The sequence below is a fragment of the Physella acuta genome, unplaced genomic scaffold, assembly GCF_028476545.2.
Source record: "Physella acuta isolate Inbredline_101_S28 unplaced genomic scaffold, ASM2847654v3 ptg001379l, whole genome shotgun sequence".
NCBI classification, from domain to species: Eukaryota; Metazoa; Mollusca; class Gastropoda; family Physidae; genus Physella; species Physella acuta.
Genome location: NW_026732894.1, coordinates 150644 through 176844, shown reverse-complemented (window position 1 = coordinate 176844; position 26201 = coordinate 150644). Strand labels below are relative to the sequence as shown.

Sequence of the window (26201 nt, the reverse complement as noted above, 5' to 3'; positions counted from 1 at the left end):
TTGATATATCTAAAGAGCAATAAAACTGGCTTTTAGTATTAGTGGAGGAATCCACTTTTCAAAAACGCACACACTAAAGAACAAATTATAAGTTAAATATTTTATTTTATTAACTTTGACCATAAATATACATTATAAACAAAGCATTGATTACAATTTTCAACAGCTGATTCAGTCACTGACACTCCTATGGTGATCACAGAACAACGCAACATGCAAATGGTAAAAATCTTAAGAAACTATTACATGTAAATGGTTAAACTTAATTAAAAATATATTGGCAAAACTAAAAATGCTTAATTTTTTTTATCTCTCAGGACTAATTACAAGCAAGCCATTTAAATATGAAACATAGTATCACAATTTTCTTTAAAAATTATTTTTTTTATACTGTATGAGTGTATTCATTATAACTACACAAAACATATCAAAAGAAAATTGAAAATTTTGCAACAAAATATACATTTTAAACATTTTAAATGGGCAAATAAAAATTTAATTAATATATATTGGAATGAGATAAAAAATAATGTTATTCAGAAAAAAGATGCCCAAAAAAGTAAAAATCAGAGTTAAAAATCAAAAATATCCTTGATGGTAACTTGGTTTAAATTTCAGCTTCCATTTTTACTTTGGCCAGCCCGAGACCTTGAAATAGTTTACCGAGATCAACATTGCAATAATCACTCATATCCAACCAACGTGAAGTTTTTATCTTTATCTCTCTATACACTTCAATCAGCTCAGAAGGAAATCTACGAGCAGCAACTGAAAAAAGGAAAAATAATTCTACAATATTTGGAAAAATCAATTAAAAAAATATGTTACGTTATTGCTAGGCAAATTAACGTTGCCTCATACCCACACATCTTAGCATACAGAGTGAATTCAGCTATTTCCGCCACAATTATTGGCAAACTCATCATAATGAGTTTAATAGCTAGTATATTAAGTGCTTAGAAAAACAAGCAATATGTATTGAATTTTGTTTTTTCCCCCTAGTATCGCTACTTTCTCCTAATACAAGCACTAACAGAAAAAAACAACTCATAATTTGTTGCTCAGTCAGTACTAATAGAAGGAAGATAAATGTATGTATACCAAAAGGTAAATACAGATCTATATTCCATGTTTGTAACATCTAACATGGCTAAGGAGTTAAACGTTTTAAAAATATTTTAAAACAGATACTTTTTTTCACTAATTTAAAAGATTGGATTAAATAAGTTAACGTCTAAAAAGTGCAAAGTAACCTTACGTTTTTCTCCCTCATTTAAGAATGTCATGGCTTTGGGGATATCAAAAATGTAATCATAGAAACAAAGCTGATTATAGAGGGCCGAGTCTGTATACTGTGGATCAAGTAGAAAAATTTACAGGTTAGATGGGCTTGAAAAGATATTTTAAAATGGTACTAGTCCTAACTTTAATTACGTTACATGGGATGACGTAGTTGAATAGTAGTGCATATGACTGCTAAGTTTTAAGTCTCTAGTTCTAATCCATTACAAAACCATACAGCGCAGAGTCCATACACCTTTGATGTGTATCTAACTCACGTTACACATAGTGATGAACATAGTGCTGACCACACTTTTCCCTTTAAATGCAGGTCGCAGAAATATAAATCCTACTTAACTTGCCCCATGGACCATCAAAAGCTATTAAAATAATTCAACTTTTAGCATGCTTTCTTCTTTCCAATTTTTCTACATTTTATTAAAAAAAAATTATTTTATTTTACTTGAAATTAAAATGTGACCACTGAAACTTGTAATTTTGATACAATTAGATTGATAGATCTGAAGCCATTTTTATTAAGGCTGAAGTTAAGCTCTCAATTTTAAAAACTGGAATTTGAGTAGTAGGTGCAGGGGTCGGCGTGGTTGAGTCGGTAAAGCTCATGGTTGCTAAACCGAAAAGTCTTGAGTTCGAACCCTCTGGCAGATGAGGCTCGTTAGCTGGGGACAGCCACTCTTCTAGGAGAGACAACACCAAAATCAAACAACTGCTGCCTTGTAGTTTGTTCTTGGTTGGACAAAGGCTATGGAAGCAAATCCATAAAGAAAAGCAGGCTGAAATCAGAGTCAATGGCCTCAATGGCGCATAACCAGTTGACACGTAATCCTTAATTGTGATGGAAGCATGGTCGAGTCGGCAAAGCTCATGGTTGATAAATTCAAAAAAAGTCTCGAGTTCAAACCCTCTGGCAGCTAAGGCTCGATCCCTCCCAACACTAAAAATTAAGAACGAAGAAGAAGAAGTAGTAGGTGCTCACCTCAACGTGAAGGTAACCCCTGTCACACACAGGACACACTGGGTGGTTTTGGTGCATAATCAAAGGTAGTTTGTTGGTCCTTGCTCCACAGCCAGTATCTTCACACTTCAGCCAGCCCTACAATCAAAGTTATTTAGTTAATTAACCAGCCCTACAATCAGTTATTTAGTTAATTAACCAAAGTTTTAAGTAATCAACCAGCCCTACAATCAAAGTTATTTAGTTAATCAACCAGCCCTACAATCAAAGTTATTTAGTTAATTAACCAAAGTTTTAAGTAATCAACCAGCCCTACAATCAAAGTTATTTAGTTAATTAACCAAAGTTTTAAGTAATCAACCAGCCCTACAATCAAAATTTTTCAGCTAATCATCCAGCCCTACAATCAAAATTATTCAGTTTATCAACCAGCCCTACAATCAAAGTTATTTAAGTAATCAACCAGCCCTACAATCAAAATTATTCAGTTTATCAACCAGCCCTACAATCTAAATTATTTAGTTAATCAACAAACCCTACAATCAAATTGAGTTAATCTGCCAGAATTAAATATTAGTCATTAGGTGATAGCACATTGTATTTACAAAAAAATTACTCATCACTCTACAAAGTGAAAATCAATTACTAACCTGATAGTATTTGTTGACGTGTTGTTGTATTTTACGGTGAAGTAGGTTCATTAGCTGAACCTTCGACTTCCATAATTGTGTTTTGCACTCAGGGTTTGGACAAGCCCACAAGGATGGAGCAATACTTGAATCCTACGAGTAAAAAGATACAGCTTAGCCAAATACTGATTATTTTTCGAGTTAAACTTTATAACTGATAAACAAAACTATGCTTACACTTCCAACAAATACAGAGTCTATAGTAACTAGCCGCCCACACTTGGGAGAAGGGCAAGGAAAAACTAAGCGGTCGCAGTCACGAAATCTTTCCTCTGTGGTCAGTTGTATTGTGACCATATCCTCAACTTCCACTTCCTCTTGTCGACTGGTGTGACGGTAGCCAGATGGATCTAAACCTGGTAAAAGAAAATGATAAACAAGTTCTAGATATTTCAGTAAAACAAAATTTTATAACAGGAAATGGAAACCATTATTTCGCAAATTAAAAATTAACTTGTTTGTTGACCATTGTTGTGTAGTAAAACAAATAATTCAAATAGATTACCCTAGTATTTAATGGGGTTTTTGACAAAAAACATTTAAAAATAATTACCAAGGCATTCTGCAATGCGAGCCGAGTCAGTTCCTTCAATAGGATCACACAATCTGGCAATTACTGGATGAATCTGATGTGCCAGATAATACTTAGTGTCTGAAAAATGCAACCAGAATGTACACAAACCAGATTTGACAAATTAATGAAAACCTGTTATAGTAATATAACTAATGATATGAAGAAATAAAATACTTAAAAAAAAAACTTTTTAAAAAACCACGTTTTTCTTGTGGACTAAAAAGTAGAAAATAACTATTTACATACATTTGATGACAAAAAACGTGGGTACGTTCACCATCAAATTTCCCGACCCACGTTTTTTGTCATCAAATGTATGTAAATAGTTATTTTCTACTTTTTAGTCCACAAGAAAAACGTGGTTTTTTAAAAAGTTTTTTTTTAAGTATTTTATTTTCTCCTTTTTAGTCCGTTGCTACACATGAAAAACGTGGTTTTTAAAAAGTTTTTTATATAGTTTATTTTCTACTTTATCTAATCACTTGATTAAGTATGACTTGACTAAGTGTTTTTAAATACACGGACTAAAAAAATCTTGAGCGACCGATACGCTTTAAACAGAGAAAGGGTGTAATTTACGTTGCTGGCGTGGAGATCTACTCACGAATCACGTGATCAAATCTCCCATAAACAAACAAATAAACGCGAAGCTGAGTTAAGGAAAAACGTGTTTATGTGTATTTTAGCATGCCCAGCGTACCAACCGTGTCACCGTTAACAATGTGTTACCGTGTCCGTTCTCCTTTTTAGTCCGTTGCTACACATAAAAAACGTGGTTTTTTAAAAAGTTTTTTTTAAGTATTTTATTTTCTCCTTTTTAGTCCGTTGCTACACATGAAAAACGTGGTTTTTAAAAAAGTGTTTATAAATACACGGACTAAAAAAATCTTGAGCGACCAGGATTCGAACCTGGGTTGTCGCGGCCACAACGCGAAGTACTAACCACTATACGATCACGGCCAGCGCGCTCACATCGATTGGGGCCGAAGTAACTGTGTCAATAGGCCTCAAGTCTTGTCGGTATCTTTAGAAATCATGTCCTCAATTTTATGGTCCTTGGGGCGTAATTAAATTAAGCTAATTACGGTCACTAATTGCTAGTTTTTATGATTGCATCTGAAATTGTTAGGCGAAAGTAGCATGCATGCCAAATTTCAGGTCTCTAGAGCAATCAGAAGTGGGCTAATTTTCGATGTCAATTTTAACAACAAACAAACAAACAAACGCGAAGCTGAGTTAAGAAAAACGTGTTAAAAACAAATTAATTACCAAGTTTTAAGTTTTCCTGCTTGGCTAATTCTTCAGGATGGTAGGCTCGTTGTGTTGCAGACAATGTAGAACCATCCTGATCAAGAAATCATAAACAGAATAGCCATCAAATAAGGATGTAGTTGACACTAAAATGTTACGCCAAGTTCCTACATAAAGAATACTATGGTACAAGTTCTAACAACAAAATTACTTTGGCACAAGTTCTCACCTCACAAATAACATACGGTACTGTATCACCCTGCCTCAATTGCTTGGCACTCTTGGTGTTGTATCTCAGAGCAACTTGTACATGTGGAAGACTTTTTTTGTCAGGGTAATCTTCTGGATTCTTCGTCAATTGCTACAAAAAACAGGGAAAAAAACAGATATAAATTAATTTTTAAAAATTAACATCTTGCCGAAGAAAATCTACTTTTATCGGACTAATAGCCTCCATTGCTAAACCAAGAAAGAAATCAAACAGTTAGGAATAGTCATCAAATAAGGATGCAGTTGACACTAAAAAGTTATATCCTGGTAAATATCTGACATGTCACAACCAACTAATACAGAGTTCGGTTCCCAGGCTGGAGTCCAAACAACTAAGTCCACCGTGCTTTGTTGGGTACCTGACTAATTATGGAAAGTAAACATGGCTGGGCATAGTACTGACCACACTATACCTTCATATGCAGTGCACACTGAAACAGGAGGTGGACTTTACTTCACCTGCCCTATGTACCTAATTAAAAAGGAACTTTTTTAAAAATAATTTAGCATATGGCAACTAATCTGTTAAGCATGTATTAACATAACAAGACCATTTGTAAGAGTTACCTTTGTGATGTAGTACAACTCATCTGTTAAGCATGTATTAACATAACCAGACCATTTGTAAGAGTTACCTTTGTGATGTAGTACAACTCATCTGTTAAGCATGTATTAACATAACCAGACCATTTGTAAGAGTTACCTTTGTGATGTAGTACTGGTGAGTTTCCAGCTTCCCATTGCGTACCTTCTCACCAGTGGTCTGTAAGTAGTTATGAATATTGTCCACAATAGTTTCCCTTGATTGTCCAGATAATATCTGAGCAACAACAAACCTGGAGAAAAAAAAGATGGCATCATAAAAGTCAATAATGACTTTAGAAGTCAAGCCAAAATTGTTTGAAAAAAAATACAAATAAACTACATTTTACTTTTAAAAGAATTTTGTTTAATTAGAAAAATATATATACTTACGTTCCAGCGTCTTTAGCTAAGTCACACCAATCTCTCCTAACAATATCCAACCCTTTCATTTCCTGCGTCAGTTTCTCTTTCCCGTCTGCCTCAACAGTAACAGTGAGGGCAGCATATTTTTTCTTTTTTAAAAGCAGCATAGATTTGAAAACTCCATCGATGTCTATTTCCAGCAACCGATACAATTTGTTCACTTCATTTTTCACCTGAGAAGAGAAATTTTATGTATGAATACTACTTTGTTCTTGTAAAAATATATTACAGAAAATATGAATAGTGTAATGATCAACAAATTAAGGACTTAGCATTTTCTAAAATGTTATGAATTTATTATAAAAAAAATGTATAAATCTGTTTACTAATTTTAAGTATTACTTATAAAACTCATTAAATTGGAGTATGTTTAGTAAATTAGATAAGTCTTGGTTGGTTAGAGATATAGATATGAGTTGATCTTCAATAATAAGTGGAATTTTTATTGAAAACAATTTAACATTAAAATAAAATTCAGTAGGAGTAAAATACTTTAAAATTTTGCTGCTATTCATTTTATTATCTAATATTCAACAATATTAACATAGTAGTCACCTTGTTGCCAATTTTGTAAACCTCCTTTATAGTGGTGTTATCTGAGCTAGTGATGTTGGTGTTAATCATGATAGAGTCTGTATCTCCATATATGACGTCCAGATTCATCTGTTTCAGAAAAATTAATTATATTTTAAAAATTGGAGGTTGAACAGAAAGATTAGAATAAATCATGTTAGCTTAAATACACAAAACAACATTGTATTTTTAAAAAGTCTTTCCAAACTTACGCTTTGGACCAGGTCTTTTGTTTTTAATAAAATCTGTTAGGGAAGAAAAAATTGTGTAAAAGAGTATAAAAATGGGAAATAATATTGTTTTACTTATTTATTTTAGTTTATTTTAACAAAAACAAACATTTGATAAATTATAATAATTTTATAGCAAATTATTAGTTGTCATGAGTTACTTGTTTTATATAAATGTGTAAAGCTTTATGTAAATATATCACATCTTATATAAATGTCACATTTTATAAATGTCACATTTTATATAAATGTCAAGTTTTATATAAATATGTCAAGTTTTATATAAATATGTCAAGTTTTATATAAATATGTCAAGTTTCATATAAAATGACTATAAATGAATTTGCTTAAATCCTTACTTCTCTTCCTTTACCAGTGACGAGGGCAGCAAGGGGTTTAGCATAGAACCGAGAGAATGAGAACCCAAGACACCCATACATGGAGTTGGCTGTCAACTTCAAGGCCTTTTGTCTGATGTCATATTGCATCATCTGCTCTGATGTAATGTTCTGTTCTTTCATCAAAGTTTTCACCTAATATAAAAATTAAGCACATAAGTGTACATGGTGGTTTATTAAACTTTAGACAACAGTACAGCTTGGTTGAATGGTAGAGCATACGACTGCTAACCCGAAAGTCTTGAGTTCAAATCTCTGATGGGTACCTGATTCACACTATCCCTTCATATGACAAAGTCACAGAAACAGGTGAAATCTACTTTAAATTGCCCCATAGACAGTCTGGGTTGAAAGGGAACTTTACTATACTGAACTGATATAGCAACTTAAGCACCACTTTTTAGCAAGGCAGAAAGTAGAATGTAAAAATAATTATTTCCAGTCCAGCACAAAATTGTTTCAGGTTTTTGAGGAACAAAACTATCATTAACAACTTGTGATATTAGCTTCGGTTAGGTTTTTTTTTTATTTAACCCTTTCCTGTCCTATGCCCAGTAATCAGCCAGAGATTTTACATTCATTAACACGTACTAATAAAATCTCAAATATACCAAGATTTTGATTTTTAAAGCATTTTTATTTTTATTTTTTAATACACATGGATATTTAAGAAAAAATTTTTTATATAGTTTTATGGTAATGGTTGAAAGAGGTAGAAAGGCCATACAGGAATTATAAGTGTTTTGATGCCTAGATAAAAAAAATAGTAAATTATATTCAAAAAGCATTAATTATTTCATGGCGTAGATAAATTTAATTTAACTACCTGTTTTCTGCTTTCAACAAGTTTCCTAATCTCTGTGGGTAGTACACCTGGTTCTAGGTCTGGATCAGGAAGAACTAGGTTTGTTTCGTCATCTTCTATCTGGTTGAAAAAAAATGTGAATGATAGAGAATTAAGTCTTTTTACAAGAATTTCTAATTAACTAATGGCGTTTCTTATTTGGAAGGATACTTAGCATCTTTAGAAGTTTCAAATTAATTTAAGTTTAACTAGCCTTAATAATTGATATAAAAAAAGTCCTTCATACAAATACGTCTAACTAGTAACAGGATTACGGAATAAATATTAAACTGGGCTTACATTTTCGCCTGGAGAATCTGGTGTCCTGGAGATAGTTGTAAAACAGATGTTGTACTCTTGTATAATTGAAGGGTACAGAGAGTTGAAATCCAACAAAAGAATGTAAGTGTCATAGAATCCTGTTCGAAAAAGTTTAGATATGTAATAAATCAATTTAACAATTAAAAACACCATAAAATATAATCAAGATTCAAACTGAATGTGCTGAATCTAAGTTCTTTTTTTAATGGCGCAGCACAAATGATAAAAAAAATCTTAACATCAAATTTTTTATTATTTTTCCTGATTTTCTATTGTGTATTAATGCAAAATAAATACAAAAAGCTGTTACACTAGTAGAAGATTTTGATCATGATCCAAGCTGCATTATTTAAGCCAGTGTGTAACAAAAAGAATTAACACTATCATAAACTAAAGTAAATCTGGCCAGTTTAATAAATGTTGTGACAGTTGCTGACCTTTTTTAGGTTCCAACACTAAACCGCCAGTATATGCTGGTTTTCTTCTACCATTTGCTGCCTTCTTTAAAGCCCCTTGGTCCTCTTCATTGTCTTCATCAACAATCACCTGTCAGTTAAAAATAATGTTTCAACTTTTTTTTTAACTAGACTTAGATGTACATGTAACTAACTACAAATTAATTGCTTTTCATGCTTAATTTATGTTAAAAAGGTTGGGTTTTTTTCTAATTTGCTTAAGCATACAAGAAGAATGGTGAATTAAGATTTTTTCCACATTAAATTTATGTAAAAAAGTCAATTTAAAAAAAAAAACTCACAGGTGCCTGTTTTTTCTTGAACTCCTTATCTGGACATATGTAATCCTTCATATGGAACGCATGAAGCAGTAGCCACTCATTGCGCTCAGATCTACCACCCATCAAAGTCCTAGCCTACAGAGATAAAAATTAAACATATTTATCAACCATACATACTTTCCCTTACTCCAGCACTACACTTTATACCGGTACCCAAAATCACATTTTAAGTGTACTTGAACTAAAATTTGAAACAACTAAGACTGCACTGCTACTATTAGACAATGCCCACTTGAACAAAAAATAATTTACTTAAAATTTCTTTTTCAATTAAAGTTTATGGGCCACGTGTGGTTGGGTCAGTAGAGTGCAAGAGTGCCATTATGACCTACCCAGAGTTACAATGTTCCCATGTCACAACTTTTTCCAAAATGTTACAACCTACTAAAATGTAACAACCTACCATGATGTTGCCACAGATACTTGTGATCTGCAGAGCCAGTGGAATCACATTCAGCTCATACATGATATCCAAGATAAAGTTAGAATCCATCAGAGACAGTTTTATCAGCTTTAGAAGCTGCTGGCTTGATCTAAATGAAGAAAACAATCACATAAATGGTAAAAAAAATTTCTAAAGCGTGGAGGAAATGACAGGGCTACCTGCCCCAATTTTTAGCAACAAACGCATTGATTTTCTGTAAAATCTGGGGGTTTTTTTTTAATTCTTATACTTTTTTTTTATACATGAGTAATAAGTCTGATTTTATATTATCAAGAATGAACTACTATAATTTGAATCTAGACTGTAGCTAGAAAAAAATGTACCAAATAATCAGAAAGTAATATTCTTTGTTGTCTTGTGATAATTTTATAAATAACTTTGTTCATAGTCTAGTCTTTTTATGACGAATATCAGACTAAAGAAAAAAGTAGATAACATTTCATCTACTCACTGTCCATGCAAAACCTACAAATGTGGGATTGGTCAAAGAAAGTTAACACCATGCATCTAACGACTCCCGCCCATCTCGGATTAATGGTATTGACTTGACGGTCATTTACGAGGCACCATACACACGAAAGCATTTTACTTTAATGTTTTAGCTAAAGATTATAATCTTAATCACCTTAGTTAATTACCCAGTCTAAAAGGTAGGATTTCAAATCCAACATTTTAGAATAAAAACATTTTTAACTTTTTACTTACAAGAACATATCCTTGACATCCTCAAGTTCTACAACCTCTCTGTTTTTCTTCAGAACTGTCCCAGTCAACTCAGTTAAGTCATAGCTGCGACAACGAATCAACTCCTTGGCAGATATTTGTATATCACATAGCATTCGCCCACTTAGAGAGGACCTGTCTACAAGTGTAGTCCTTCCATGCATCTTCTAAAATGGTTTTTAAAAAGAACTCAAGTTTTTATTTTTATGAGAACTTTTTAAAATTTAAGTAAGAAAAAATTATTATTGGTGGACATTTTCATCTGAAAACCAGTTCAAATGAGCATTGTCATACAAAAGATAATGTGCATTTTAATATCATTATGATATCAAAATACCTTACAAGAAAATTAATTTAATGTTAAAGCAGTGATTAACAATTTTTACTTCTAGTTTTAATGAAATTTGTGACACAAGTTGTTAAGAAGGTAAGATACTTACCAAGGCTTTGGGCATCTGCGTTCTCTTGAGTCTGCTGATCTTAGACCACTGGGGAACTTTGTGGACGCTAATACGATGTAACAGGAGGTCAAGGTCATAGCCATAGAAATCATGACCCTGTTTATTAGAAAAAGATTTTGTTATTACATGTGTTATGGGTAACTTAGTTTTTTTTTTTATCTAAAATGACAAATAGAACTTTTTACAAGAAATACTTACAATAATCAAGTCTGGATCAATCTTTTGAATTTTTGCCAACAAGAAAGCAAGCAGAGTTCTCTCTCCTGTCATTATTTCTATTTTCATGTTGTTTCCCTGTTAAATTAATGTGTAATGTTTATCATTGTTTTAGTTAAATTCTAGCCTTCTAGCTTTTATTTTGTAAATGAAACAGTCAAAATAGGGGAGAAAACATTCTTTGTAATTCAAGAATATCACCTACCACTTTTTTAACCTGATCTCTGAAATCATAAGGGTAGATAACATCACTAGGCTTGCTAATAACTGTGGAAATGGAAAATTAGTTGTTTTGTCTTTGAAGACTGCATATCCATAGATGTACTGCATATATAGTAATTAATTACATGCCACTAATAATCTTTTCAACAATAAGAGTTTTTTCAGTCTAGTATGCACAGCTTAGTATTAAAATTCTAATTAACATCTTTTTTATAGAAAATATTTTTACCACAAAAATGCTGCTGAAAAGATGGCTTAGGGGCTGGTCTGTCCATGTAGAAGTCGTAATGAACCAATGCAGCAACTGCAACTATCTTTAAATAAACGTTAATACAACTATATATAAATAGACAAAGTTAATTAACATTTTTCTTTATATTTTTTTGTGTGATTAGCTTTGTTAATTACAGTATAGATTTGTTTCAGAGGTGTTTTTTTTTAAATTAAAACTTTCATAAATACTATCTCCCACACAGACTAAGGACATGTAACATCCAGCAGGACACAAAATAATACCTCATTCTGCTTTTTATCTGCAGCACAAGTCTGAATTTTCAAAGACATCACTACCAGTGGAGGAGGTGGACTACTGATGCTACTGACCACTACATCCCCTGGTCTGCTGATCACAGCCTGTCAACAAAGGACTTGTACATAAGTTGGATTTTAAACTAGCAATATAAATATATTTTTATTACATGAAAAAAAGATAAGAAAAATAATATTAATATGGGCATATTGGCTTCTACTAATATTAAAAATGTGTACAACAAAGAATCTATTTATAATACTACTTAGAAATAGTGTAATTATAGTACAGCTTAGATTGAGGGTATGTATGTATGAAGCTAATCGTAGTAAAACTTAGACTTTGTGTATGTATTAAAAAGCTAAATATAGTACTACTTAGATATTGTTTATGAATGAAGAAGCTAATTATAGTAAAGCCTTGGGTGTATGAATAAAGAAGCTAATTATAGTACTACTTAGATTTTTGTGGATGTATGAAGAAGCTAATTACAGTACATCATAGATTTAGTGTGTACTATACCTCCAATTTACACCAGCTGGTCGCTACTTTAGGTAATTCTGAAAGTTACAAAAGAAATAATTATACTTTTCTAACTATTATACATTGGAACAAATATTTTTAAAAATCCCAATTTAATATTGCCAGTTATGTACCTTTCAACACACTTTTTCTATGAATTAGAAGAGATGTTTTATTGGCAATGATCAACTTACGTGGGCGTTTTAAATCCAGCCATGCAGGGCCTTTCATCTTTTGATTCAACAATAAATGTTCTAAGCTGAAACACAAATTTATTAGAAAAGGCAATGAATTATGAAAAATACTATTCCTCATATTTATTAAAGGTTAAGGACCAAAACATAATTTGCTTTTTGAAATTGTTTTTATCATTACAGCTTTTTCAAACTCAATTTAAAGTTTATTTTTCTTGATATTTCTTCAACAAACAGTTATTCGTTGTTGATCCATTTACTTAATATTAAATAAGCAAATACATCATAAATAAGCAAATACATCATAAAAGGTACTGATTTTAAAAGATTTTTAAAAAGAAAACATGAAACAAAAATGTGATTACACTTGATCATGCCATCAAATGACAAATAAACATCTCATTTATCTTTAGATCAAATAAAATGTTTAATCAAAGCATTTAATTTAAGTCATTCAGTGTTACCATCAACAATAATTTAAGGAATTTTCCACAATAAATTAAACCAAAACAGCCCTAGAAAATAGTTTCCACTAAATGCTTGAATAAAAAACAACTTCACAAAACTTTAAACACTGACACAGGTACAGCCAACCTGGCATACCTGGATGTCTTTGTGCCAAACACATGGCTGAACGTCTCCCCTTTCAGGTCCGAAGGTAGTGCAGGTAAGTCAGCCTAAACAATTTTAAAAAACTATTTTATACACACAGCGGTCGATTTGCGAGATTTTAAAACTATTTAATTACATCAAATTGTATGATATACTATTTGCTTAACTAACATTTACCTAAATAATCATTTTAAAAAAATCAAATATTTCACAATCTCGTTTTAAACTATGCTGAACAGCTATTTCTAGATATTCAATTTAATAAACTGAAGCATTAAAAAGATTAGAAGCACTTCAGAGTATTAGTATTACTAACAAGTTACATTGATTTATATATTCATGAAATATTAAAAATATCCTTTCGGAGAAATAATTTCCTAAATTACTTGTACTCACAGCATAACGAACTTCAAGATATTCTGCCTCCACTGGAACATCCAGTTTATCAAATGCGTAGTTTTTTCTCACTTTCTAAAAATAAATAAACAAGGTTGCTGTTTATTTTGTGAGTTCAGCATTCAATTAAGGAATTTTTTTCTGAAAAAAATTCCTTTATTTTGTGAGTTATTAAGTATATAAATTTTTTTATTTCTAATGTTTAATGAAGTTGTGATGAAAACGACAATAACTTATAGAAACTAACATCATTGATTAATACTTTTCTGATTTTGTTTCATTTAAAATTGAAATTAAACTACTATAGTACACACACAATACTAGCCCAGACAGGTTACAAGAAGAAAAGAATGTTTAGCTTAAACCTAATTCAGTTTGAAATTCTTACCATTGATCTGAATTGATCAATTTTATTTTTCTCAGCAATTTTGTTGAATTCTTCATACACCATTGGCATTGTGATATCTTCAGACAATTCTTGGTTGGTTGACAGATTTACACGCTAGAATTAAAATATTTCAAATAAATCAATCAGCAATGCTTTTCTTTAATTTTGGTTTTCACTATTTTCGCTTATAAAGCCAATTAAATTTAACTACAACATTAGTGCTTTACTTAACCAAACGATTAAGCCATGGCATCAAAGTGTTCTGTGTGAAATTCTCCTTATCCAAGTATTGAAGTTAAAATGAAAAATATTGGCTTTTGGAAGATTAGTAGCCTATCAAATTGAGGAAGGGAGAATATTTTAAATGATGCAAGTTTTGCTCATCAAAAACTGTCAATAAGAATGTGCTAATTAAATTGACTTCTTTTTCTTCTTCTACTACTTTATTCTTGATTTCTAGTGTTGGAGGGGATTCTTTTAAACACAAAGTATTAAGTATTAACTAGTTATGGCCCATATAGGCAGTTTTTTTTATTTCAGCCTGTTAAATTCTCTCATTTTATTGCTATTTGTTTTAAATTTAACGAGCCAACCCGCGGTGTATCATACGCCGCTATTTAGTTGTTTTTTTCTACTTTTCGGTAATTCATAATTTGTGAATTCGACAGTACCAATGCTGCCACTGAAAATATTTGCTTTAAAACAATAAACCCCAATTTCCCCCCCCCCCCCCCCCCCCCCCCCCCCCCCCCCCCCGCGTGATAGCAGCCTCCTCTTAGTTACCTCCTCTAAGTTTAAAATAGTTTCAAACTGAATTATCTGCCCCTGATAGCTGTCACCAAACTAACATTTAGCGTGAACTACAACTCACCTGACCATGTGAGGGGGGTGGGTGGTGGTAGCGATAGAGAGGAAGAGAGGGGACTGCAAGGCGCGCGCTTGCAGCTTGTTTTCTAACGGCTCCCAGAAGAGAATTATATATATAGATTTTATAATGCTTAAGAAAATCCATACATTATGAGATGTAGATAATATACAGTAATTACAAATTATTCAAAAACTCAAATCAGCTTCCAAATTAAAAAGAACCTTAATTAAAAATGTACTTTGTACTAAAAAATGAGTTAATTTTCTTCAGCAGCAAGTAAGGTATCTAAAACTGACGTAAAAACATTCATCCTGTGAAAGCCATGTGGATTTGTTAGTGCTTATAGTAGTATGTTTGTATGTGTTAAGTACAACTAATATTTTGTTTGATGTTAAAAAATGGATTTCACTGGTTTAAGTTGGAAGTGATTGTCTTCATTAAAAATAATTTAGTTCTTTATGTTTATCCAAAACATGCACTTGGTGCAAATGTTCAGGTTGTCCAATATTCACCTGGATTAAGGCAAAAAGATATTACTGATACAACAAAAAACTGATAAATTATGATTTTAAGAATTTCTGTTGCAATGTGTGACAACGTTGGCATGAATGAAATAAAAAGTTAAATTTGATGCAATCAATTTATTTTCGGTTATTTAAGTCTTGAAAAATATAACTGAGCCAATTCTCAATTGTAATGTTTGTTGAGGTTGTGTGGGAGAGCTAAAGTGATATACTCTTACCAAAATTTCACCTTATAAATGGAGCTTTAGGGGCGTTTTATATAATAATGCAAAAATCAAAATTCCAACCTGCATTAACATAATTACTTGTGTACCATTTAATTAGGTGGACAAAATTTTAGAGAAGTATATGAGAACCTATACATAGATTTCATCTTTTGAGCAATTTCTGATAACCACAAGAGGTATTTTATACTGATTTTATAGTAGCATACTTAGAATTTTTTCACCTATGTATTCTTGAAAAATTGACAAACTATTTCTATATTCTAATTCCTATTTATTAATGTCATCCCAACCATTAGTTTTATATATATCCAAATATACCTAAGGCTTTATATGCGAATTGCACAGAACAAATTTGGTGTCCATGATCCTAACATGATTATCTTTTGAATACCAAATCACTGATTTGTTATTTCTATTTTTTAAACTAATGTTTAAGTTTAAGAATTTTAGTAAATTAAATTGTTAAATTGGTTTGGGATCAATTAACATAGCACTAGCACTACTTGTACATTCCAAAATGAAATCAAGAAATACCTTGACCCTGGGTAGAATAAAAAGTCTCCTCTCAATGTTCCTAACTACCACACAGCAGCTGACATAAGACTTGGCAGATTCTATGAAGACTTTACCAAACAGGTACACAACACCTGGGGTATATACACAAGCTGGATTAGGCTCTGAGAGACATCTTTTTAAGGACATGTGTGGTCAAGTGTTAGGTGTCTTATACATTGTACTGTGCATAGTGTTAGGAGAATGACACTTAATGCCATACAGATTGCTCCAGATTCCTGAATAACAACTGATGCTGTTCAAATTTTAATGCTTACTATATTATGTGCACAATCAAAATATTCTTAATTCTAATTCATCCTACACATTACTTATACTATCAAACTATAACTTTCTATTACTACCACCATTTACTTTCAGCTATAATCTATGCTCCATACTCCCAACTCAACTATCTCCAATGAATATCTACTCCCAACTCAACTATCTCCAATGAATATCTGAAGTCCAACTGCTTACTAAGCATTGGGTCGACCAACTGCCAAAAAACTTCACTGATCAGTCACACTAGACAGGTTGGCTTGTTTGTAATTTGTCAGGCCGCCATGACTTTTCTTAACATCTAAATATTGTTTTGTTCACATCACAGAATGTGTTAATGTGTGTATATGGTGGCTGAATTTCAGAATGGTTATTTTTCCAACCCCCAAAATTTAATTCTTTTAAACCAAAGCCAGTTTTAAGTACAATTGTACACCAGTTTTAAATACCATCAATTGAAATTTATTACTTTACACCAAATGGCAACAAGATTACGATTAACTGTTATAATGTCCAGGATTTCCTATCTGAGACACCTTATAAATGAGCCACTTTAACTTTTTATTTCCAGGCACATTCAAGAAACCCCATTGAATTAAAATACAGTTCTACCAATAAATAATAAATGGGTGGGTTATATTCTTGTTTTTGTATACCTAGCTCAAGTTATACCAAACATGCATTTTGTTTGAAGTACACTGTTAATGTCGAAGATTTCTCTCCCTTGACAACCAGTTTCTTATATTTGGTTTAGTTTAAAACAGCACTCTTTGATGCAGTATTGCTACATACAAAAATGAAATAACAGATGCTTGGCCCAAAATCTAGTGTAAAAAATTCAGCTTATTTCACTTTGAGAACATACAATATACTCAGATTGGATGTTTTGGGCTGTTTATGATAGCTAGCAAGTGTAATTATGTGATGAGCACTGGTGTTACCTTTCATTTAGTATGTCAACTTTCTCTGAAGATGTGTTAGTCAAACTATATGTGACATTACTTTTTCAATAAACCTCAGATTTAATGCCAATCAATTTCATACTTACTAAGATTTGTAATGTTTATTCCAAATGGCCACCCAATCTATTTAGCAAGCTGCCTATAACTGACCAACGGTCAACATACAATCTAGCTAACATGCTAAAGGCAGTTGGACTATAAACCTGTTTGTTTAATACATACTAACCAGGTTGGTGGAAAGAATCTTCATGAGCGTCTAGCCAATAGAATCGCAACACTTGTTCCCCCTCAGAATTTTCCACCAATGGCAGCTGAGATGAGTCCACTTGGACGTCAGCTGGTGCTTCCGATTGGTCAGTGACATTGTCCCAGCCCACATTCAATAATTCCTCACTAATGAAAACAGTAACAATACTAGTGTTTTTATTCAACAAATATTAATGTTGGCTAATTTGGATGGGCTAAAGCTAACTTGTTCCCTACAAATCTTAGCCAATTCGTTCAGATCTTTTTTTTTAAAATAAGAGCTATCATTCTCTAATCTACTTTAATTTGTATTATTTTTTTATTTTTTATTTTTTTACATTTAACTGTTATAGTGCACAAGCACTAGAATTCAAACACGTACATTACATCTTTGAATTAATGGACACAAAAAGGAAGGCTTCATTTATATGAAATATGAACTTTTATTTATCACAGAAAAATATCAAATCATACAAAGAAATAGCTAAAAAAAAACTCACCTGATCAAAGGCTTATGGTTTACAGTTACGATTTCTCCTTTAACTTTCACTGGAGACTGCTTGGTTTCGGGGAAATCAACATCAAAGTCTATGCCAGACAAATCCACATCTGAAAATACAGTCACATCTAGGCCTTACAACATTGCATTGGTATACTTGTTTTTTGGGACAGGACACGTAAGCTCAAACAAGGTCACTTAGCTAATTAGAACTAGTAAGCAATAATAACAAAGCCTGAAGAATAAATAAGAAATCAATACCATTAAATGAGATTCTTGTTGACTGGAGTGAGCTCTTTGCTCATCAGTTTGGCTGTGATGTTATTTTATCATCAACACATCCAAATTGACAAGAATTGAGAACACTTTCACTTCTGCCTGTGCATAGCAATGCATCAAGATTCAAACTACAATAAACAAAGCCAAAATACATTTCTCGAACAGCCTTGAATAATACAAACCCACCAAACTTAAGTACTGTTTTTATACTTAGAACATTCCTTGATGACAAAATGTAAAACAATGTACTCTATAATAGCTTCATCCTACATGAAGTACTAAGCAATGCATAACTACAACACTCATGCAGATGAAAATGCAAACCACACTGCCCATCAAAATGGCTGTGATGAGGTTACAACAACACATCCACATTGACAGGGAACGTAATTTACAACATCCAAGGTTCAGCAGTGCAGAATAATTACATATACAGCAGTTAGTAGATGCAAAGGTAGGATAAATCAACCTGCAAGTAGTATCTAAGTGGTATTTGCAATGGTACTATCAAACTGAACAAGTATTCAATAAACATTTGGGTTGTTGCATGATAAAGACCATCCCGCCCACTAGTGGCTGTGATATGAAGATTGAACACATCACGAACCAATAGTAGGGAGGAAGATATTTCTTCTCAAATAGTAAGAACTTCAGACATACTACAAATAGTACAACAAGTTATTGAAAGTATACCTTGCTGTAAACTGTGTGCACATTTTGATATTAATTTTATATTTAGCAAAGAAACTGAAAAATAAAATAGTATTGCCATAAGATTAACATGTATAGATCAAAATTCTTTCATAAGAATTGTTGATGCTTAGCTGAAAAGACATTAACTTTTCGCCCACCTAATGGCTGTGATATGAGGGTAGACACATCACCACCATTAAGGAGGTAGAAAGATAATTAAATCATCCATTAGAGCTAAATGATAATTACATTGTCCATCATCTGTTTGCTGCAGATAAAAACCATCTTGCCCACCTAATGGCTGTGATATGATATTTACAGACACATCACAGACACTGAGCAGGCAGGATAATCTTTGTAACAAATACACTAACACCCTAGTAACATTCCTATATGAACTATATAAAAAATGTCAACAGCAACTAGACATCAGATATTTGGGATCACCCACAAATACAATTTGAAGCACACAATAGACCGACACACCCATCCAATGATTGTGATATGGTAACAATAACACATCACAATTATCGAACAGGGTTGTAGGTCCACACATTTCTAACGATGTTTGTCACTTTAAATAAAAGCACATCACTACTATGAACTATATAATGCAAGATAAAAATATGGAAAAAAATTCATAAAAAACGTTTTAATAACAAGCTTTTATGTAATGATGCACTAAAAAGTAGAAAATAAATTATAGACTACTATTTAAATAACTATAAAGAAAAGCGTGGGTCACTTTAGTATCTATTGGATACCTTTACTAATGTTAAGGAAGACACCCACGCTTTTCTTTATAGTTATTTAAATAGTAGTCTATAATTTATTTTCTACTTTTTAGTGCATCATTACATAAAAGCTCGTTATTAAAACGTTTTTTATGAATTTTTTTTTCAGTACTTTACATGTTTTATTTACAATAGAGTTACATGACTAAAAACCATTGCGCGCCTACTGAACATCACGTTCAGTAGGCGCGCAATGGTTTTTGAACGCAGCCATTACGTGATGGCGCAGCTATTGAAGGTGATGACGCGTGTGGTGTGGTTGGCTAGACATGCCTACTAATTCGGTCCAAATTTTTATTAATTCATAAAAAATTAATTAGGCATCCAATTAAGTCAAATTTAGTTTCAGATTGCATTGTCTTCATGTCTTGACCCACGTGCCAACTGAATCGTATCGGTCAAGTAGAACTGTCCAAATTTTCACTCCTGCGTTTCCGTCTAGACTGACGACTGACGACAGAGTAAGTGAGTTAAATAAAAGCTTGTAAAAATAGCATTACAAAAACAATCAGGAACCAGAAACCATTCTCGGTCATCAAATTGCTGTGATATGAAGTCAAACACTTCACAACAAACTGAAAAACCGAGACAAGCTCTAAGACGTATTCTACACTACCTTAATCATGCCAAGACAATTATCAAATTCTGATGTTTGACTAACAGTTAACAGGGGTATACTGGCTGTGATATGATCCTTGTAAACAAATCACAACCCCCACACCCCAGTCAACAGTAGAATTCTTTCAAACGAGAAAGTCCGCCTTTGTGTTGTATCAAAAAAGTTTCCTAGGGGTGTATTGACTGTGATATGAATGAACAACAAATCACAGTGAAATACACTCCCAGGACAGCTTTTCACATCTTTTACACCAAATCCAAGTCTTGTTTATCCTGCATTTTATTAATCAGCTGTGATATGACTTAAACTTAGATGTATAAACTAAATGGTTGCATAAATCCTGAAGGATTATATAGCTTGATTACCAGCTATCTCGGGGACGTATCGGCTGTGATATGAATCATTCAGCAAATCACAAGTCAACACGCCTCTGAGACTAACCAGTACTTTATGGTAATGTTAAATACTTAGCTTATTGAGGCCTGCAAGTTGGTCTTCTGTAAATTTTAACCACTGCTTTAACGTTGAATTGTTGATGGTAGAATTGCGCATGCTCACAGGGGATTACTGGCTGTGATACGAAGTTTCAACATAACACAAGCTAGTAATCCTCAATGATCAGTTGCAGTTAACTTAAGTCCCCTGGTTATGGAAAGTGTCGTTAATCATCTAACTCTTGTTGACGAAGAGGGTGTGACTTATCGCCCATTAAGCGGCTGTGATATGATTGAAAAACAAATCGCAGCTGATTAATGGAGGGCAAGAGCACATAGCACAAATCCATCTGAAGATTGTTCATGTTTGAAATAATTTATCTCCAACACATATCAGTAGTCCAATGAAGTCCACAGCTTTTGAAATAAACCTACTACTTGAAGAAGTTCAAGTAACTAGACTATCAAGGCCAAAGCATGGCTGTGAAATGAACCACAACTCAGTGCCTTGAACACCTCAAATGTAAACAGTGACTAGAACTCACTCTACTTATCTCCCCTTCAGTGAACAGATGTTCACTGGCCAAACAAAGAAAACTCACAACACACTACAGGCATAAATCATTCTTGCTTATTGAACAGCAATAAATACCTGGAATAGTTTCTATATCTTGTCCAACAATAATATCCTCTTCTTCAATTTCCATTTTGACCTCAGCAACATAACTCTTTTTTAATGGCACATCCTCTTTAGGAAATGACAGCTCCCTTTTGATAGCCTTTTGTATAATTGGTGAAGATTTAGGAGTAACTTGTGTACTTGTCTTGAAAGGGTTATGAGCAGGTCTAAATAAAGGCACAAAGAGATGTAGCAGGTATAGATAGGGTGGGGAAAAGTGGGTATACTTTTTATTTAAATTTGATTTTTAAGAAAAATCCTCTACTTACTTTTTTGGAAGTTTTTCTTGTGGTTTGCCGAGCTTGACCACTGGCTTAGAGGATGAACTTTTGTTTAGTTGTCCCAGGAGATCATCTAAAATGTCATCTTTTACAATGCTTGTGTCTTTCTAAAAAGGATGAAATTTTTAAAAATAAAATTTTAAACTCTTTAAATGTTTAGGATTTTACTTACAACAAAAAATAAATTTTGTATTAAAATATCTTCTTTCCTACCTCAGATTTTCTCTTAGTAGTGGCTGCAACATTAGCAAACATGGACACAATATCTTGTTTAGGCTTGGTTCCTGGTCTGACTATGTTCCTATTTTTTTTCTTGGATTCTTGTTTCCCCTCTGTTGACAAGATTTAAAACTATAACCAATGCATGCAATGCTAAAATAATGCTAAAATAATTTTACATTTCTTAAAAAAGTAATTAATAAGACTTTATAAGACTTACTTGATTTTGATGGGGCTTCATCATCCATATCATCATCAAATATTTCCCTACCATCTTCAACATACCCTGCACCATCTAACAAAAAAAAATATTTTTAAATATGAAGGTTTTAGCAAGGTTTTAACGTACCTAAGCTAATTTACACAAAACTCACCATCATCTACAATCCAATCATCCTCCTGTCGCTGCCTAACTAGCTCTGAATATTCGCCCTCATCAACTTCTTCATAAACACTTTTCTCTTCCTCAATCTAAAATGTATTTAAAAACATAGCACTCTCAGTCATGGCTATCAAATACATTTTTTAATGTTATTCTGATTGGTGTCCAAAAATCAATGAGGAATCACCACTTATATTATCAGATAATAGCAAGTTTTGTGATGACAATAGCTGTTTTATTGCTTAAGTAAGTGAACTGCAATTTTTACTGGTGTTATTGTACTAAGTATAACACAAGCCTGAAAAAAGACAATCATATTAGTTAACTACCTCATATTTGTTCTTAAGTCCTTTTTCTTTCGCTTGCCGCAGCTTTTCAAAAGCAGACAACTTTCCTTTCTTCTCATTCTTTTGCCTTCTTGCACGATTTTGGGCAAGCGAATATGCATTTACATCAGCTGTTAAAAAACAAGTAGATAAATCATCTATTTGCTAATTACATCTAGATGTAGTAGACATTAAGTGAATCACACAAAGACTTGAGAAAAATGTGCAGAATTTAGTTAGCCTTGAATCTAGATCAAACACAATAATTTAAAACAGATCTCAAGCCATAGCAATTTAGAATATTTTAGATCTAGGTTAACTATGACAAAAAATAAGATTCTAGATCTAGATCTTGTTCATAATTTGATTTTAACCTTTTTAAGCATGTTTTAAGCTTTATTATCAAATTTAAGTTGATTTAACAATTTAACAGAGATCTAGATCTAGACCAGATCTAAAAATCAAATTAAGAATTCAGTCTAAGGATCCAGATATCTAGAATCCAGCGGGGATTTAGATCTAGAATCTAGATCTAGACATGTGATAGTGATAATTGTCAGAGCCACCTTTTATTATGGGAGACAAAACATGAAACAATTTTATTTATTATAAAAATTAAGACACTGAAAAGTGCAACTTGATCTAATCTAGAATTCTAGACCTGTATTTAGTAGATCTAGAATCTAGTATTCTAGATCTAGAATTGGTATTTACTTAGGTAACTAATTAGTAAATTAGATCTCTAAATCTAGATTTAGAATTTTCTTAGTAAAGTTGAGAAAGAATCTAGACTAGAAATCTAATCAAGAATCTAGATTCTAGATCTAGATCTAGATCTGAAATTAATTTCGAACTAATGGAAGAATTGAGCAACCGCAATAATTCACAAGACTGAAAATGCAGAGCATAAAACACAACCTATCGAACACTATCCCACTCTTGACAAAGATCGTTGACTCATCAATAACAAATAAAGGAAGAAAGAAATCGCAGAAGGCGCACCTCGACCGCGAGGTGACTGCTAATGTTTTGTCATCGGCAGCACTGCGCAAACAACTTACACAAAAAATGCTCGGAATTCTGAATAAATGATAATTGAAGTATCTTACTGACTAAATACAATTAAAATTAAATAATGCATTAAAATATACCAGTAGTTTCTTGAGTAGAAGTATCTCCCTCCTTTGTCGGCGTCATTTTCCCGCAGTTTTCCTTTGTGTTGATGACTGCCAGGATTTTAAAACGGAACACGTTATTTTTTAAAATTAAAATAATTTATAATTTCAATAGGCTAATTGGTTTTATCTTAGGCATCATTATAAGTTTGACGAAAGCCGTTATTTGATTTAAAATATTGACGAGCTTTTATTTTTGTACGATTAAATGAATAGAAATCGACAAAATGGCCTATAAATTTAATTCTACAACAAAATCAGACTAAGAAGGCTATTAAATTATCAAAGTTTAATGTGGGCCTAGAATCTAGATATTTAATTACAAATTATTAGCTTAGTTAAAATTATGTTTGCTTTAAAAATAAACTTTTAATATAAGGAGCCTAAGGTTTAAATTTAATGCAAAAGTTGAATTGGCTAGAACGGAGTCCATTTAGGTCAAGTCCAACCTGGCAAGCCTCGTTTGTGTTTCGCGCGACCTTTCTTTCAGTAAAATAAAGGGGGTGGGTGGTATTGTAAAGTATTGAGTGTTATTTCCCTTGGTCTTTGTAATTCCATATTTATCATTTTTATATAAATTATATGCCATGATTTAATAGAAGATAGATCAAGAAAGATCTAGATCTAGATCTAGAAATATGATAAATATAAAGTGAGTGTAATCTAGAATGTTGACTTAGTTAAACTCAACCCTATGATGTAGAACTAGATCTAGTGTTATTGAATCATTTAAAATCTGATCTTAATGTAAGATCTAGGTAGGCTATTGTAGGCCCACTGTTTGTAAATCTAGATCTAGATCTAGATCTTAGTTTAGATCTAGATTCTAGAAACTTAGGCACGTGGAAAAAAGTAACTGATGGCCACTAAAAATCTAGATCTAGATCTAGATCTAGAAATCTATCAAATAGGGCCTAAGTAAGAATAAGTTTCTTACTGTCCAGCGTAGTAACTTTGAATATATTGGCTTTACTTTATTATTTTAAAAATACTTAGAATCTAATGTGGACTAATACTTACGAATGAATCTTTTCTTGTAAACCAAAATTTGAAATAGAACTTCACATCACTAGGCTTTACTTTAAGAAGTTGTTTTTAAGAAACAAAATACTTCTTTCGTTGATCTTTTCCAGTGTTGAAGCAACAGTTTAAATAAATGAATAGTTACAAACATCTATCAGAGTTCCAGCACAAGATAACCCCATGTTATCACTTGCAGGTATTTGAACAGAGTATCTTAATCCTGGTCAAACTTGAACTGCCCCTAATCAGTCCTGGTGTTTGCTCGCCATGAGCAGCTGATGGAAATGGCGCGGACCCTGATCCGCCACCCCTATATCCACGGACCGTATCGTGTGGGGAGGGGGCGGGCTAGGATGTACCTCGCCCCCCCCCCCCCCCTCCACCAACCACCTTTCTGAACTCCTAAAATTGTTTTCCCTCCAAACGTACCGTCCACTCGCTGGCCACTAGGCTAGCCTACGCATTGTAGTGAAAAATAGTGGCGGGAATTTTCTCGAGGCCATACTACGATGCGCCCGACTAGTTATTGATCGCCTCCCCTATCTTAGTCTTTGTTGCTTGCCATGGGTTTGTTGTGTTTTTTTTTTTTTTGTCTTGCCAGATTGGCCGAACGAACAAAGACTGCCGAGGTATTAGCTAACCATTACGCAAGCTCAATTTTGATGAATCGGAGCTCAAATCTATTTTTGGCATGGCTTTCTTGAAAACATTTTGAACCCTAAAAGCCTGTGGGAATAGGAAGAGATGTTGGTAGAATCTTGAAATGGAAAGCAAAAGAATAATATATTCAAGGTCAACAATTGACTGAAAAATGTAAAATCATTTGTAACTTTAAACAAAACATTGCTTGTCTAGGTTTCATAAATTTATTAGGCCCCTACATTCTAAAACAGAAAAAAGGTCTAAAAGTTAGCACATAAAATAAAAATGTCATAATTCGAGGACAAAATAATGATCAAATTATTTGAATACCGTCATAATTTTTATACTTGTTACGGTTTCACTTAAAAATAAATGAATGTTTGTGTAAAAATTAGATATGTCATTATTTAATCTATTTAATTTTCAATAGAGGAATAAGTTATTCAATTATCGTAAGTAGATGTAGCCTAATTCTCGAGGCTTATAGTAATTATTAGATTTTTTTATAACAAAAGTAATTGACAGATATGAAAGCAGTGCGTAGGAGTTTCGGGGGGGGGGGGGGGGGTAAGACAG

At 32.6% G+C, this 26201-nt stretch overlaps 1 protein-coding gene across 1 annotated transcript; it reads right to left on the bottom strand.

The window, feature by feature from the left end:
• Positions 1–111: 111 nt before the first annotated feature.
• Positions 112–25040, bottom strand: LOC131927177 (DNA polymerase alpha catalytic subunit). Its single transcript, XM_059282898.1, has 40 exons — positions 24981–25040; positions 23937–24011; positions 22789–22916; positions 22452–22548; positions 22298–22372; positions 22072–22190; positions 21847–21965; positions 21551–21744; positions 18081–18189; positions 17561–17727; positions 16073–16185; positions 13920–14033; positions 13532–13606; positions 13127–13200; positions 12524–12588; positions 12330–12367; positions 11795–11911; positions 11508–11592; positions 11262–11323; positions 11039–11134; positions 10820–10936; positions 10362–10546; positions 9615–9744; positions 9173–9286; positions 8853–8961; positions 8395–8513; positions 8077–8175; positions 7212–7385; positions 6835–6867; positions 6605–6712; positions 6017–6222; positions 5745–5877; positions 5001–5132; positions 4790–4865; positions 3500–3598; positions 3124–3302; positions 2908–3039; positions 2279–2395; positions 1259–1352; positions 112–768 (listed from the first exon to the last, which is right to left on the bottom strand). Exons 2-40 carry the CDS (start codon positions 23980–23982, stop codon positions 608–610), a joined length of 4410 nt encoding a protein of 1469 aa, XP_059138881.1. The 5' UTR covers positions 23983–24011; positions 24981–25040; the 3' UTR covers positions 112–607.
• Positions 25041–26201: the final 1161 nt, after the last annotated feature.

Coding starts and splice junctions, on each gene's coding strand:
- LOC131927177 (XM_059282898.1), bottom strand. CDS start 23,982: ATGACGCCGACAAAGGAGGGAGATACTTCTACTCAAGAAACTACTG. Junction 17,728..18,080: donor AACCATAAGCCTTTGATCAG/GTGAGTTTTTTT, acceptor TGTTTTCATTAG/TGAGGAATTATTGAATGTGG. Junction 13,607..13,919: donor TTGATCAATTCAGATCAATG/GTAAGAATTTCA, acceptor ATTTATTTTTAG/AAAGTGAGAAAAAACTACGC.